The 17,598-nt window shown below is 42.9% G+C and overlaps 1 protein-coding gene across 4 annotated transcripts in view; it reads left to right on the forward strand.

The window, feature by feature from the left end:
• Positions 1-3,362: 3,362 nt before the first annotated feature.
• The window catches only part of PARVA (parvin alpha), a 69,000-nt gene continuing 54,764 nt past the window's right edge, over positions 3,363-17,598 (forward strand). Inside the window, exons 1-2 of one of the 4 annotated variants that reach the window (XM_065065334.1) lie at positions 3,363-3,613; positions 4,041-4,256. In XM_065065334.1, the coding sequence (XP_064921406.1) occupies positions 4,121-4,256 (136 nt within the window). In that variant the 5' untranslated portion in view covers positions 3,363-3,613; positions 4,041-4,120. Of the gene's footprint in view, positions 3,614-3,681; positions 3,751-3,975; positions 4,257-4,551; positions 4,674-17,598 lie in introns of those variants that run through there. The other 3 variants (XM_065065335.1, XM_065065333.1, XM_065065336.1) reach the window with 3 other exon arrangements.

Here is a 17,598-nt window from a genome sequence, read left to right on the forward strand (position 1 = left end):
ATTTTAAATTCAAGCATAAGGACATGCTCAATCTTAAATTCACCTGGCGAGCTAGAAATTAATTTATTCTCAAGTATGAGATTTAGATGATAGTGGCAATGAAAATTTGAAGCCATTCTACCCCTGATACTGATGCTTTCCACCATTATAATGTGGCCCCTGGGTCTGTCTTCTAGAGTCTGAAATCACATGCAGCAAAGTCCTTTGGGATGTATACTATAAACTTTCTTGTATGGGTATGGAGTGAGAGATGTGGATGTGCAAACGCCTGCCAGGTATGGCTGTGCTTTGCTCCCTGTCTCCCAGCAGCACGAGAGGCATCCGCTGCCCGCGGCCACATGAAGAGGAGTGGGGCTTCTGAAAGAAATTCAAAACCACTTTCCCTGCAGGACAAGGCTGGAGGCAGCTCGTGCTTCCCAGGCTCCCATGGCGTTGGCCATGACCTTACCTCACCTGAGGGAGCAGGCACCTGGGTGTCTTGCCATGGAGACGTGCAGGAGCACCAGGTCCTGCCAGAGCTGTTATCTCCAGGCATTTTGGGACACTCCCAGGAAAATCCCAATCAAGATATAGATGTTAAACATCTGCAAAGAAACCTGTATGGAAATGCCTTCTTTTCTAAGCACGCTCTTTTAATGTGCTGTTAACTATTACTCAGGGTGGGTCGGGCACGTTCAGCAGTTAACCACACGGAACTGGCAGGTCAGCAGAAGGCTGACCGCAAGTACTTAGAAAAATAAAGAAGGTAGACTTTGGTCTAGTTCTGTTCTTCCTGAAGTCAGTGAAGGTTGTTACTGTAGGCAATCACAGCAATAGCAGTGGGTTGATAAAAGATTTTTGAAAATTCTACTTCCAATCTTTAAATGACCAAATGGTCAAAAGGCTAGCGCAGAAAAACATAAGGAGAAAACTCCAGGACAAATTAGTATGTGTTGCACGACCCTAACCAGCTTGACTTGCTGCAGTAAGTACTCTTTCTTACTAGCCTAGCCATGGTCAGTATATTACATACCCTGTCTCTTCTGCCTCATTCAGGAAGAAAGAATGTTCGTGATAATTCTGAGTCTCACAGTAAAAGAAATAAAAACCAGGTGTGCATGGACAGATATGCAGGTGGATAGGAATTATCTGAATATGTGAATTTAGCCCTCTTTTATTGTCTGGCAATAGTATATATGTGATCAGGATACAATTAATATGAGCTACTGGTTGGCTCATCTGTAAGAACAAGGTGCTGACAGGGAGCATGGTGAGAGGTCTCGTGGTCGGCTCCAGACTTCTGTTTCTAAGCCAGATGCAGCGGGGCCGGCCTGAACGCAGCCTGTGTCCCGTGCGTGGGATCACTGAGCATGATCATGAAAGTATTCAATTATTAAATATAAAGCACAGCAAAAACCTGGCCAAACAAAAATCTCTGCTGAATTTATATGCAGATTTTATTTGTGGTTAAAATACTGTATAAATAAGAGCTAGTCATTTAAAATCAACATTCCTATATCTGCCATAAGTTAGACCTTGAGTGCATCTATAAGGCCTTTTGTGCTGAATGCAATATTAATTTAAGGTCATATGTCCATATATATTCCCAGATCAAAAGAAAAAAAAAAGTTGTATATGTAGTTCTAAATTTAAGATCCAGGGAAAAAAATGTCGTAACTATCCTCAAAGAGAAACATCTTAAGTGGAAAAACCCTGCAATAATGTTATACCCAATGAACTGCAAATAAATTCTGAAGGAAACCCACAAAAAATTCCAGTAAACTTAAGTCTGCCTGTTGCTTTAGCGTCATTCTTTAAAGCACGCGGTGTTTCTGTTTCCAGATCTGATAAAGTTGATTTTAAGCACATTAAGTTTACTTTTATTTTCTCCTCGTGATGTGAAACACCTATAGCTCATGAGGCTATTAAATAAGTAATATTGCATTTGTCATTAATTTATTTATGCTGAGTGCAGTGAAATAGGAAAGAAAGATGCTGGGTCTTTTCAGCTCTACTGCGTGAGACTTGGCAAATCCATGTTGTATTCTGACTTTCCCCACACTATACAACCCAGCACCCGTCACTGTTCGTGAGGTATCTGGCTTGTTCTTTCCGTCTTTAACACAAACATAGCAGTACAAATTGTGCTTGCCAAAATGCTGTCTCTTCTGCAGTGCCCACAAAATCCTATGTTGACATCTACGTATGGTCATTTGTGTTCAAATGGAGATTCACTTGGGTCATTGCTCTGTTTGTGAATGCCACCTATTCACATGCATATAAAAAAGGGCTTGACGTGTTTATTTCTTCTTCTTTTGAAAAGCCTTTTGTTATATTCTTTACAATTATTCAAAACTGTTCGTCTCCTAATCCATACACTGTGTGAGCAGCACTTCTGTGAGAAGAGGATAATATGTGAAAGTCGGACTGTTCTGTGTACAGCCCTAAAACGCAGTTGGTGCCACAAGCCAGCGAGCAAACGTAAGGAAAGGAGAGATTGTGCTAACGGCTTGGGCTCATTCCTGCTTTTAACTGATGGCAGTATGGATGAATAAAGCTTTTCTCTAGAGCATATACTAACTGCATGCAACAAATACGCATTGATGTCTAGCCCTCATCAGCTAACCAATGTTACCAGCTTGTAAAAACACAACAATTATTAGCTGATTTAGAAATATCCTCATGGTAATTTCATTTCACTTATTACGCCTAATGGATAGCTAGATATTTGCATGAAGTGTGTGTGGCTTTTTGCCTGAATTGTTAATCGAGTGATTAAGTGGTAAGTGAAAGCGGTGCATCCAGATGACATTATTGCTGTTCCAGTCCTGGGAGCTTCCTGAACCAGTCACAGCAAATTATCAGTTTTAAAGATACTTCTCTCTTCAGCTACTCATCTGCAAATCAAAGCAGGATTGGTATAGGCAATCTATTGTGCTAAGCCACCTTTCTTTCCCACTGGCTTTTATAGTGGTCTGACTACAACTGTCGGATTCTTTTGTAGAAGTGGAGATGTGGATTCCCACCACCTCTGACCACAGATGGAACTGAAACCAACAGGCAGAAGAACTGCTTTGCAAAGTGTGCTCAAGACTGAAATATATGTAGTAAGCTTGAACTTTAACTTCGCACAAAACTATTTAGTGACACTTTACTACTTCTTTAGTCCTTTTCTATCGGTGTTGACAGCAGGGTGCAGAAACATCTGCCTGCAGCTGACATCCCTGCATTCTTCCAGAGCCTTCACTTACAAATAGTTATGGATGAATTGAGCTGAGCCCTGGTCCCTGTGTTTTACTTTTGCCATCCGCATTAACCGGCGCATGGACACCTACATTGGTGCTTTTTACCACCCAGCCTGTTAGTGACCAGCTCCCCTGCAGGGCAGTGCAGAGGTGGACAGACCACAGGGTGAGGCACTGCCCTGTGCCCCTGCGTGCAGCCGGCCACCCGAAACCCCATGGGTTCCCCAGCCAGGAGGGGAAAGTGGCCTTCACACCACCCAGGGGCTGCAGCCGTCCTCGATGCCCAGCCTGGCTCCCGCTCCCGGCTGTGTGAAGCACCCTTTTCCTGAGCCGGAGGGATCGGCTGCTGTGGGGAGGTGAAACGAGGACCCTGACGGTGGTAGGGACAGGTAGGGGCAGCATTGGGCTGAGGAGGGGAAGCCATTGTGCTAATGAGGGGCTGTTGGGCTAGGGGGTGGCTTTGGGCAGCCAGTGGGCTCAGGAGGCGCCGGTGGGCGGCTGAAGGGGAGTCCGTCGGGCTGAGGAGGTGGGTGGCCGTTGGGCTGCCGTTGGGCTGAGGAGGGGGCGGTTGGGCGGCCGTTGGGCTGAGGAGGGGGCCGTTGAGCCGGGGTGGCGTTGGGCGGCTGTGGCGCTGAGGGGGGTGTGTGTGGGGCGCTGGGCTGAGGAGGGGGCCGGCGGCGTTGGGAGCCGTACGAGGGGAGCGGGCCGGGCCGTGCCGGGCAGGAGGGCGGGCGGGAGGGAGGGAAGGAGCGGGAGAGCCGGGAGAGCGGAGCAGGAGCTGCCTCAAATGCTTGAAATAATTCCGCTTCCGTTCAGAGCCGGGAGCAGCCTCCCACGGCATCGAGGCCTCGGACCCGTCTCCTCCATCCCAGAGCGCCCGCGGCGGCTGGGCTATCATGGCAACCTCCCCACAGAAGTCTCCTTCTTCACCCAAGTCCCCCACCCCGAAATCTCCCCCGTCCAGAAAGAAAGATGACTCCTTCCTGGGCAAGCTCGGCGGCACGCTGGCGAGGAGGAAAAAAGCCAAAGAAGGTAAAAATTACAGGTTCGCACGTTTCCTGGGAGTTACCTTAAAATGGGGGGGGAAGAGGGGGAGGAGAAGGAGGAGACAGGGGGAGAGGAAAAGGCTCTGGGGAGCGGGAGGAAGGGGCTGACTGGGGAAGGACGTGCGGGGTGGGCAGGCGAGCGGCGAGGGAGGAGCGCGCTGCCGTGTCCCCGCGGCTTCGCCGGGACCGGGCGGGGGCCGCGGCGCCTGTGCCCGGTGCCAGCGCGTCACGGCGGGAGCGCGGGCGGGCGCCGGCCGGGAGACACCGCACCCACCCCTGGTGCTGCTGCCGCAGCTCGTGGCCCCCGCGCCGGGCGGGCTGGGCGCTGAGGCCGAGGCGGCCCCACCGCACCGCGGGTCGGGAGGAGGTGGCCGGGGGGGGGAAACCGCGGAGCTCGGGCCGGGTGAGCGGTGACCCCGTTGTGGGGGGCAGTGAGGAGCTCGTACCGCGGGACGGGGTCAGAGAGGCGCAGGGCAGGACGGGCTGGGGTGCCCGCGCCGGAGAACGGGAGCGTTTCCCCGCAGCGGGTGAAGCGCTGTGGCGGGCGGCGGCCTGCGGGCCCTCCAGGCCTGCGGGTACGAGCTCCGCTCTTGTCCGGGTTGCGGGCGCTGAACGCCTCGTCCGCGCCTCGCAGCCTGGGGGTATTTGCTTTGTAAGTTATGGTGCAGAAACCCCAAAAACTTAATGTTCAAATCCCCTTTGACTCGTAACGTGTTGCTTTATATTGGTGTACGGCATGCTTAGTATGCATTGCTTGGAGAGGCCGTTTGTGATGCATGCAACTGAGTTAATGTTTATCATAGTGATTGTTCTTCAGAGTCTTAAAGCTTAGCTTGATTATTCTTGTACTAAGCAAAAAACCCCTTGCTTCACGACAGCAGACCTTTGAAGAACACTGAGCATGTACAATAGTCTGGTTCTTTGCCCATACATGTGAATTAACATCCACCCCCTACTGAATTTGCCTATTTAAAATCCCGTGAGACAGAGAATTGGAATTTAACCTCACTCACCCATGATTTTCACAGCTGATGTTAATTTAAGTATGGTGCAAATAGAGCCAAAGGAGCAGTCTCGCTTTTAAAACAGTTTTTCAAGTAATGTGTATTGCTTACAAATGTGAAGAAGGGTATTATGTTCAGCAGACCCTTGTTACTGGTGTACACCTGGGTAGTGAAAACTGGTGTAGTATTTCCGAGTAGCATCAGTGCTGTGGACAAGGGCAATAGAACTTTGGCAAGTACGGCCTCTCATTCTGTAATTATCACGTCTTTCTGAGGTGCGTGGTCTTGCTTTTCTATTAAAACACATGTTGCATGATCATGCTCATGTTATTTGGCTTTTTCTGGTCATTGCAGATGGCCCAGAGGTTGGTGAAATAGTAAAAAACGGCAAACTTTATTAGTTGCCCACTTGGTTATTTTATTCTGTTTGGGTATTCATGAATATTAGCAGCATTCATCTAGCAACAATTTTCAGTGACAAGTCTGTATTGTAGGTATGTGTAGAGATGGAGCCTATATTTAGTAGATTTGGTTTGTCTGGTATTATTGAATGCTATTTTCTTCAGTGATGGATATTGTTAAGTGACAAATCTCCAGCAAATTTTTAGAAGCAGCAGCAGTTACTTTAATCTTACAAAAAGATGTATTCTGTGATATCGTATTTTATTTTTGTTACTTTTATGTCTCTATTAAATTTATTGACTAAAACCTGCATCTGCCATTTTGTTCTCTCATCATGCTGATATTTACCTTTTTGAAATTTTGGAACAATGTTGGTGTTGTCCTTGTCCTTTGCGTTTCCCAGTTTTCTAAAGTCTATTTAAAAATAACAGTGTCGTGGTTTAACCCCAACTGGCAACTATGGCCAAGCAGCCAGTTGCTCAGTCCCTGCCCTCCCAAAGCGGAATGGGGGAGACAGTCAAAAGGGAAAGGAGAAACTTGTGGGTTGGGATAAGAACAGTTTAATAGGACAGCAAAGGAAGAGCAAATGATAGTAACAATATATAAACAAAGTAAGTGATGTGCAGTGCAATTGCTTACCACCTGGTGATCAATACCCAGCCTGTCCCTAAGCAGTGACTGCAAACTCTGGTCCTGTACAGCAAATATCAGAAGAATGAAGACCCAGACAGCAGTTCGCGCTTGAATGCGATTGTGCTGAACAGCTGGTCCTGGAAAAAGAAGAAAAAGGCAGAGCTGGAAAAGGTGGCTCCAGCTATATCTGGAACATGACACTAAAGTCAGGGAACATCTCATTAGCCTGAATATCAGTCTGGGTGCTGTCCTGTTGTGCTGCCTCTCAGGTTTTATGGGCTTGTGCAGCTGGAAAGTTGAAAAAGTCCTTAATCTCCTTGGCAACAGCCAAAACATCAATGAGTCCTCCTTTTCTTTTCATACCAGCTCCAAAACACAGTCTAGCTCCAGGAAAGAAAAAAATGAACTCTGTCCCAGGCAAAGGCATGGGAAGTTCAGTGTGTTATCACATTCTCATACTAAATCCAAACCAAAAGACTGTGCTGACCAGTCAAAAGAAAAAATTCTAACTACTATGAAGAAAATTCAATCCCAGCAAAACCAGCACAAGAGCTTTGGAGAATTTTTTTTTTAACTTTGTGAAGAGTTTGTTTTTTGCTGATTGAAGAAAAAGTATTTTATTAAATTCACAGTAATATCCTTATTTCTGCATGTATTTGTCACATTTCTTCAGTGGAAGCACACATAGAGGTGAGATTGATACTATGCTATCTTCCTTTTTGTTTGTTTTAGCAGATTCGGATGGCTTCAAAACTGGTAAATTCTTACTGAGAAGTCTGTCTTCTTCATGCTTCCTAATCATTCCTCCACTAAGAATAAATACCAGTTTGCAAACTATTAATGAGTCACCTTGTTTCTTGCACGCTGTGGCACACATGAGTTCCATCTTAACTTGTGCTGCCACAGCTTGTAGGGCTCTAGGTATATTTGGGGTCTAGCTAAAAACTTCATCTAGGAGTCAGTGATGACTGGTCAGGTTGCTTGTACTTTTTTGCCTGCTTTAATTTACCTATCTAGTAGGAGGATTCTTACAGAGACAGGTCTTAGTTGAAGGAGTGTACGTGGTTATTCAATTGTTAGCACACATAATGTATGAGGAACTGTTCAAGTGTAAGCCATAGGCATTTGAAAAAAGAAGTTTTTTTCCACTATCTCTAGACTTTCAGCTTGTGTAAACTAGAATGAAGTACTGTTAGATGGCAACTTTTCATATTTTTGTAGACCATCAGCATCTATTCTCTAAAAGAGTTTGTTCGTCTGACATAGATATCTACCCCATTTTGTTGTGCATGTTGATCTTGAGTCATGTGAGGTCTCTAAATATGATGAACCGTTAGTAACTCTTTAGAAATAATGCTGTGGGTTTTTTCTGTATGGGGTATTCATTTCCCTTTTTACCTACTTAGTCTTGTGCTTTGTGATTTTAATACTCAGTAGAGTAAATCCATCTTCTGTATTTCACCTATGTCAGTATTTGTTCATGAGGCAACAATTCTGATTATTCCAATTTATGGTTATCTTGAATGTATGGGCAGTAGAACAAGTGTTATTCTCTTAGGTGAATATAGACTATGCAGAAGATGCCTCTGTCGTCCCAGTCTCTAATATCACAGTACAAGTTGTTGACCAAAACAAAGAGAGTAACCCGAAATACTCTTATGTGAGATATCATGAGCGGGGATTAGTCATACCTTAAGACATATGTTAATCTGGAAAATACATTGTCATTAAATATTTCATAAAATGTGAAATTTGGAGCTCAAACTTGCTTATGTTGTCATCTGTCATGTAGGGTCTTAGCCTGCTTTTCGTTTATAGTATCTCATCACCATTGGTGTAATTCAAGGGTGAGAACATTGTACTTCAGTCTTTCCTGTGAGAGCATGAGCAGCTGCATGTTTAAGTAGTCTATAAATTCTGTTAAGGTAACAAAAGCTATGAATGATTAGATAGATTTGGAATGAATTATAATTAGCTTTTTATCTAATGAGAAAACGGCGAGATAATACTAGAGTATTTGATGACCTGTTTACAACTGAAGTTGTATATACAAAAATTATTTGTAGTTTATGGTAGGATTTCATCACTTTTGTTCCTGAAAATCATTCAAAGGCTGAGCCACCCCATATATGGTACTGGAGAATTCCAGTCCTTATCTAGCAGGAGTTAAGTTGCATGGTGGAGCGCATTGTACTAGCAAAAAACAACCACAAATAAATTTTTTTGTGAGCTCCTTGTAGTAGTCTGTGTCGTGTACTAAACATCTACATTTCTACAAGTGCAAGGAGAGAATAGAATGACCTCTTTTTTCTTTTTTTTTTTTTTTAGATGTAAGGGGGTGTGTTGTGTTATCTTATGAATTTTTCATGGTGGGTTCAATAAGGTCATGTGTGATTGTCTTTCTTGAATTTTGCTGGCCTGGCAATTACAGACACAGAAATTTCACTCCTAATAGCTTACCTTAGTGGAGAATCTTAAAAATTGGCCTCTGACGTGCTAATAAATCTGTGACACATTTGGGAATGGAGAGCAAAGTTCAGAATTGCTTAAATTGCGTAGGAGCAGATGGGAAACAGACAGCTTGGACCCATGAATTTGGTAGAGAGCAATTACTGCTCATTGTACGCGCTCAGTCGGTTTTCCAATAGATATGACATCAATTTCAGTAATTTGACTGCTCTTCTGTCTAGTTTATTTGGTGTTGATGGGCAGGAGAAGGAATGAATTTTCTCCTAGCTTGCACTTATAGTATTTCTTCTTTTGTATGTCTTGTTTTGATTTAATTTTGGTATGTGAGGTCACAGAAGGCCCTTTTCTCTGTATGCCTGAGGGAAGAGGATGTTAACAGTGTAAAATATTGTACGCTCTGATATTTCTTGATAATAACATCAAATTTCTTAATCTTTGCTTTGTTGCCATATGTATTTCACAGAATAATATGAAATCAGAACAAATTAAAAATTCAAATTAAGAATAAGTGTAGAGTGATGAGAGCTTTTCAGGTGTTTTAAGTAAAATTTTTGGCTTTCTGGAATCCATGCCTAAAATGCCTTGCTGTGTGACTCACTGACAAAGAGATCAGGCCTTGCTCTGGCTGTGGGCATTTTACTATGAAAGAAATGTATTTCTTAGTATACAAGAAGTGTTCTTCTGAATTGAAGTTGACATATTTGATTTTCTTTTTTTACCTATTTCTGCAAGTTCTTTTTTAATAGAGTAGTGCACTACTGGTGCAAAGGACTATTTTTTCGTATCAGTAGACTTTTGTTTTGCTTGTCTATTTCTCATGTGAGAGATTCCGGCCTAGCTTCAGTGCCTTGCAGACTTTTTCTTTTCTACCGCTCTCACCTGATGCTGTATTTAAAATGCAGATGAAGCTGAAAGAAGAATGAATATATGTCCTGCTGTCCTGTTTCCTAATAAGTGGTGCACACGATTAAAATGAGCCACTGAGTGCTAATTTCATACTGGTGCTTTGAAGATGGCGTATAGTAGAAAAGGAGATGGCATGGAGAAGGCTTTATCGTCACTCTCATATCGGTACTTTTGAATTTCTGTCTTTTACTGCAGCATATCACTATATCAACTCTAGGCCTTCTTGTGCCATCAGAATAGCTGAACAACTATTTTTGATGTCTGATGTAATGCACTTTACCTCCAACCTCAGTACGTATCAACTGTAATGTGCTTATAATCTTTCCCCTATATACTGCATTATGTACTCCTGTGTCCCTGGTGTCCTGCCACAGATGCATCATAGACAGCTGCCTAGCTGATGCTGGACAAAACCTAATAGTGCCACCATTTAAATAATTATTGCCTTGAATCAAGTTATTGCCTTGGAGCAAGTTCTGTTAAATAGATAAAATACTTCCCTTAAGTGAAAGGAATGTGGAAAGTGAAAAGAAAAATAGAGGAAAGACTCACTTTGGTTGTTGTCATTTCATTGCTATGAGCCTTCTGAGCCCATCTACAGTGTATGTAAAGAAGAGAAACTACTCAAGAGGAGAACATTGGGTTTTTGTTTCCACCCTTTGAATCCATATTGTCAGGGGGATATCTAGGGAGGTCTCTCAGCTCTGACCATTGAAGGTATTGCTTGGTAGAAAGAAAGGTAACTGCCTCTGAAATGCTTCTGTCAGCACAGATGGAACACCCAACTGTTGCTTGTGCTGTGATGGCAATAGCCCTCCACATGCAACTCTTGGGCAGATATGTAAATAAATGACAGCTCTGACATGCTTGAAGCTGTGTGTCATCTGTCAAGCTGTGGCTGTGCGGGGTTTGTGGGGATAAAAGAGCAACTGCTGTAGTCCCTGATGGCTTTTGGGTCTGCCCCTCTCTCGCCTTCCTGCCTCAGGCTCCTCTTTCCACAAGGGCTGCTCCCTGCAATAAACAGAAACTAATCAGCACTGATAGCTGTTACCTCTAAGACACTGTTAAGCATCTGTTATTGTTTATAAACACGTATATGTGGCTAAATCCAGGGCCAGATTCTAGTATGTTAGGCACTGTACTTGCACAAACAGTGCAAAGGGCCCCTGTATGCAACAATTTGCAACATAAAGCTCTTATCTGTATTTCTTGTGGATTTTTCTGGCTTTTCTCCTCATGTATTCTGCATTTTAACATTATTTCTGGCATTTCAGTTTTCTTAGGCCTTGTGATCTCTTTGGAAATTTTATCTAATGCATTTTAGCTTGTTTGGTTTCAAGAGACTTTTTATTTTTTTTAAGGGGCTTCAGTTCTGTTTGATTCAGAGAAAGATGAAAGTACTACCTGCGAATGCATTTCTGAATCTCAAAAGTCACAGATAATCCCAAACTTATTCCAAAAAGTCATTGTTTTAACCAAATATTCATGTAAGGCCCAGTTCAATTATGCTTGGTCCATGTGTCTACAGCAATCAAATGTGTGGGAACATGTGAGCCCCAGATGCCTGCATTTTTGCCAGACAGTTTATTGAGTCTATAACCAGAGGTATCCTATTATTGTAGAGCTGAGCATATCAGTGCCTGCTTTATGTGAATGTCTCCTAACGTGTAAACATATGTGAAGGGGTTCGATCACAGAGGACTGTAAAACATGGGATACAGAAAATGCACTGACAGCATTGAGGTTAGAACAAAACACAGCACTGCCAACCTCTTCTCTGCCAGAGAGGAGGGAAGGGAGCTGGTGATGCTGTCTCACTGGAGGCAGGAGGATCTGGGAATGCTGTAAGGATGTGTAGGAAGAGGACGCAGGGCCAGGCTCTCCTGCCTCTTCCCAGAAGAACACCACAATTGTTAGGTCCATCCAGTTGCTTTCGAACTAATTAAAGTGGCGCAGAAATTTTTTTTAAATTCTATGTATTTTTAAGTTCTGAAATGTATTGCTATAGGATGTTTTGGACACCAGAATACTTTTTCTTTTTTGGGGGGGCAGGGGTGCTAAAAATGGGTCTGGTGGATTCTAGACAAAAAAAAAAAGTCTGCAGTGGCCCACATGCGAGTCATGTAGGCCATCACAGACATTTCAGAGTCACAATTCATTAAATGCCTATCATGAAATCCACAGCTATTAGGAAGCTTACACCAAAGGAGAAAATTCTGTTGGTTTGCCTTTCCCTGTCTGTGTCATTAAGAATGCATTTTTGCCAGGGGCCAGGACCCTGGACTTTGATCCGCTGTTCTAACCCAATACAACTGTTAATTTTGTTGTGTTCTGATTATCTGTATGTGGGCATAGAGCCACTGAACTCTGTCCACACTTGACTTCCAAAAGCAGCCTTAGATTATGTGGGCAAGTTAACTGAAGTATGCCTTTTATTGCCTGTGTTTTTCCCACTTGAGCAGTTTCTTTACTGTCTGAGCCTACAGGCTTCATACAGGATAAAACTAAACATGCATGGAATGGGTTAAAGGAAGGGGGGTGGTGAAGAGGAGCAGAGAAGCGGAGCAAGGGGTCTGGCTGCAGAAAGCAGCTGCTCTCTGAGGTGCTGCTGGCCTGGGAGGGTGGCGGGAGCGAGGATGTCTGCCTGTACCTGGGGGTGGCGGGAGGGAGGATGTCTGCCTGTACATCTGTGTCCATCCCCTCCTCTCCTCTCTTCAGCAGCTGCTCCCTCTCTCCTTGTGCTGCCTTGGTTGCAGTGGTCACTGCTGAGCTCTTCAGGGTGCTGTGAGCAGACGTGGATGAGGGTGCCTGGTGGTTTGGCAGTGCTTGTTGCTACAGCAGCTGTTCCCATCTGTGGGAAGGGCTGGTCACAAACTGCCAGCTGGACCGTGCTGTCATAGAGACTGACAAGCTGGGGTTGCAGAATTACTGAATAGTTACAGTTGGAAGGGATCCCTGGAGATCTGAAGACTCAGGTGTCTGATGGTTCAGTATCTCAGCTGAGAAAAGGTGAACTGGTCTAGTCCACTAAGCTCATACCTGTGACTGGCCAGGTGTGATGGCGCTATGGTGACAACATAGTCTGTCAGTTCTTTTCAGTATCTGTAGTAGCTGGATAGATGCATACTAATAATCTAGATGAAAAGTAAAAAAGATTTTAAGTGGTGAAGTAAAATCAGCTTTAAACAAGTGGTTGAAGAGTCTCCATTGCTTCCAAATTACAGGACAGAGCCATGGAAAGAGGAAAAAAAAAAAACAGCTAGAGACCAGCTTAGACTGACATGCCCTTCTTTCAATGCTAAATTTTTCTTTACGTCTCCAAATTTAAAATATGCTATCCCTGATATCAAACTCATAAAAACATGTCCAGTCTCCAATGTGAAGGTGGATATAACCAAGTGAAGCTGTCCAAGAGAGCAAATACGAAGTTTTCATCCTCAGTAAAGTGAGTGTGCTGTCAAAAGAATCTGTGATTTTAGAACTCCAGTGTTTCTCTTAAAATTTAAGGAATCTGCCCTGAAGGTAAGAGAAGACCAAGAGACCAAGACTGACTGAAATAAAAGTTCTCACTGGGTTTGATTACTACTTGTGGAGTTCCACATCTTGTGAAACCCCTCAGCTTAAAGGCAGCTTCCTGTAAGTACAGATCTGTGCTTCTGTGAATCTCCTTGGACAGAATCTCTGGGATATATCGTACCTTTTATCTATCTTTAACGCCTCCACAACCATTAAACGATGCCCTCTCTGCAGACCAGATAGTTTAATACTGGGGTATCTGCCGTTCCCACTGAGATTGAGATATACACAGTCCAATTATTTTGTTACTTCATCGCAGCTGATATCAAGTGATTCCTATTAACTAAATCCACAGAGTTCTTCAGTCTTTTTCAGCAAAATGCTGATGTTGCTGAATATGAAATCAGCAGTTTTATGGACACAGTTCTTTGTGGAGTGAAACTTTAAAAAAACAGTAGTTGAGGTGTACCTAGAATATTGTTGCTTTTCCATCAGCTGCTTCTGTCCTCTTCCTCCCCACACCAGTTCCTATTAAAACATACTGTTGACTTGTATTCCTAATGCTAGACTATTTTCTTTGTTAAGCTGCAGCCAAAACCAAGAAGAGATGACCCTTGAAAGGACAGTTGACACTGCCCTGGGTGCAGTCAGTGCTGTGCTGGCAGCAGTGTGATGCCATTTTGTGTGAGAGAGGATGAACTGGAAGGCAGGACAATTTGCAGTGCTTCACATCTTTATTTGCAGCTGTTGCAAACACAGGGCTGGGGTGAGGCTGAAGGCTCAGCTTCTTTTCTGTGTATTCCTTGTGCAGCTCATAGTAGTTCTTGTGCTTCTCTGAGTGTGTAGCTAAGCACTGAGTAGCAAGGCACTCAGTCTTGCTCTTTATATGTATCATCATACATATTCTGTTTGGTGTGCTAATACTTATTAATAGATAACATTACTTGGTTTGAATACCCATGTCTTTCTTGGGACTAGGTGCGCGTGTGTTGAGTGCATCAGTGAGTTAATTCACTTTGGTGACCAAACTGAAATATAAACAAAAGATGTTTTGAACCAAAAGCAAAATCAGATCAGCAGCCTTATGTGAATCTGTAGCCTACCATGGAACTACTCCTTGACAACCTGTGGTCAGGCCAAAGAAAACCAAGGGCCAGAAATAAAAAGAAAAATAGGGATGTGACTGGTCATGAGTGAATTGTATTGGCAGAGCTGTATTAGTAAGATTAGCCACCATCTCTTCACCCAAATCCTGCACCTGGCTATAGACTGTGCCACTGTTCAAGCAGGTGATGATCTTACTTAAAATATTGAAGAATTGCAGTATTAAGTAACAAGGCTCTACAGTCTCCCAAATGTTCTGCTTTCCTTTTAGCTTTGTAGTATTCTCTGTGAAATAATTGCATGTGCTGCTACAAAACTATTATATATGTGTATTCAACACAAAATTAAAGAAAGCACATTGGTTATGAGTTAGCAATACTGCTTTTTTTTTTTCACTCTTTGTACTTCTCTTCCTGACTTCTTATTGATCTTTGTGTTAAGCACCACATAGTGTACCATAGTTGACAATATCTTATCTTTTTTTCTTAGATAATTATTTTTGCAAAAGAAAACACCTGGAATATGTATTTCTCTGAGCCATTCTTGGTATTTGTAGACATGGTTAATTCCTTTTGGCTTCTCCGATTTCTACTTAGCATAAAGTGGATTCTGTTCTTTTCCTGTGGAGTGATAGAGCAATCTATGACACTGACCCACTGGTGTGTGAGATTAAACTTTATTCCTAGTGAAACCTACAAAATTCCACTTGGAAAAAGGGACTTTAGTCAGGGTGGTAGGAGAGGGGGTGCAACAATTGTCAGCGGCCACTGCTACCCTTCAGAAGATGTGAGCAGATAGTGGGCGTGGTAGAGTGAGGAGCAGCTCTGCATTTCCACACCAGTCGGGAATTCCCAGACATGAAAATACAATCTCATACTGCAAAAGCTTTGAAAGCGTCAAAAATCCTAAGTGTAGTCTAAACGTTATAATTTCCTGAATTTTTTTTTAGTATAAAGTGGATAATTTTGTAGTGGAATGTGTGTTCACAGAAGAAAAAACCATCACCACATGTTTGGTATTTGTACTGAAGTACTTGGGCCTCTTTTGCCTGCCTTTGTGTGCAGTAAGACAACTTTTAAGTGCTCTAATTAGTGCTGGCCTCTTGGCTTCAGTGGCTGCAGTTGTGCACAAGCAAACAATTCAAGTACAGTTAACTGTGCTAGAAACCAAATGAAGAAAGAGAGTTGTGTTTTGTTTTTGTTTTTTTTTTAAATACATGTTTTTCTGCATGATCCTTTGGAGATACCACCTTTTTCCACTAGTCATGTTTCTTTGGTCATTTTCATATAGTGCTTTCCTGAGTTCATGTTGAGTAAAAGTACATAAAGCTCCCTGTTACCAGTGATGTTCTATAGGTAGACTTCAACACAGCTCTTTTCAGATAGTGTGCAGGTAATGACTGCTGGTTTCTTTTGTGTTAGGACTTAATAGTGCAAGTCTGCATTTACCACAGAGGGAAAATGTAATTTTCTTCTCATGGCCTGGCCATGGGCTTTCTGGTCCCAGCTTCCAAGACGTGCACAGTGTTGTGTCAGTGCTGTCCTGCCAGTTGTACCTGCACTTCTTTAGCTGACAATTGCTTGTTTCCCTGGAATTACAGCCAGTCAAAGACCTGGGTGTTAAGCAGTCCTAGGGCTGTGGTGGGCCACCTTCCTGGCTCAGCAAACGGGCAGGCGTCATACTTTGCAAACAGATGGAGCGGGTACAGGCAGCCTAGAGAGCACATGTGCAGCAAAGACATTAAGGTCAGAATTTCCCAGGCAAGAATGTCTGAATTGCTGTGCCCTACTTATCCAACTGTGAGCTGGATTAATGAAAGGGAGAGTTTAGACAGAGCAGTACTTTGGGTACATTTAGTGGGAGAAGAGAGAGATGTTTTCTTTTGTATCTGTACAGGTGGTGCTTTTGAAGGAAGCCAAAATAAGCTTCCTCACCTGGGTAACGGCCTGAATAGGTTGGCAGGGTGTGAATCCATTTTCAATGTGTGTAAAGAAAAGATAACAGTTTGCCGGTGTACAGCCTTTCATTTATTTTTTCTTTACAAGTTTCTTCTTCAGCCATCGAGTTAGGCTGAGGCCTAATAATTTATTTTTCTTTTAACTGTAGGCGGTTCTAAAGCAGCAAACTATTAATAGTGAAATATTGGTTTAGAAGAACTCTAATGCACAGGGGATTCTAGAGCAAACGAGGCAATGCTGTCAATGGTTCAGATTGTTCTTAATTACAATAATGGCATTATAGGAGCTGCAGTTGCTGTCGGGCACAAAAGAAGATAATGATAATGTCAGAGTGCTCAGAGTAAATGCAGGATAATGTATTGCAGTACTGGATTCAAAAGATGATATGCCTAACTTGTCGGCAGAGTGCATGAAGAAGAAGAATGGTAAAAGGCCAGAACAGTTTTTGTTGTAACTATATAGTTCAGGGTTTTGGGTTTGTGAGGTTTTTTTGTGCCCTGTGCTTTCAGGTTTAAGCAGAAATGTCAGGTCTCATGTGTTTCAATGACGTGTATGGATTTTTCTAGAAGAACTGATCACATCTGCCCTCCTCACTTGGAATAAAGAAAATCACCCTTGCTTTGAGAAGAAAAGATGTATTGGCTCAGTACTCTGGTACCCTCAACACATTCGGTATTGGTCCTCTTACAATAAAAGAACATAAATACAGTAGATTTGCCCCTGGGTCAGAATTTGCCCCAGTAGCCTCTGGAAATATGTTCAGATCTATTTGATGCATGTGATGCCTATTTTGTAATGAGTCCAAAAAACAAAAAAGAGGAGTCTGAGGTTTGGGGATGTTTCAAAGCTGGATTTGAATTTTATGGCTAGAGGCCAAATCTGAACTGTAGCACTTGTAAACATTTTAAGGTCGTATTCTGTGCACTCAAATTCATTACTGTAGAGGAAGAGACTTTACTGTTTTACTGCAAAATAAACCTGCAGCAAAGCAGCTTGTGGTCTTGGATTCTTGTCACTTCTTAGTTCTAATTCTGAGTTGTAGGTAAGAAGATACAATAAACTGGAAAATAGTGATAGTGTTCCTCATTATACTACAAGTGTTCAAAGTGACTTACGTGTTTTGCATACTTCCTAAGAACTCACTGCAGTGATGGATTGGAAAAAATGATCAGCATCCAGTTCATTTGCATCTTTATTATTTTGCTCACGTTTAACTGACTTGAAACAGTTACAAATGAATCATGTTTAACAGACTTGAAACAGTCACAAATGAAATAATTTATATAGACCCCAAATAAATATTTTTTTAGGTGTTGTTGTCTCTTGCACAAAATAC

This window comes from Columba livia, chromosome 5 (genome assembly GCF_036013475.1).
Source record: "Columba livia isolate bColLiv1 breed racing homer chromosome 5, bColLiv1.pat.W.v2, whole genome shotgun sequence".
NCBI classification, from domain to species: domain Eukaryota; kingdom Metazoa; phylum Chordata; class Aves; order Columbiformes; family Columbidae; genus Columba; species Columba livia.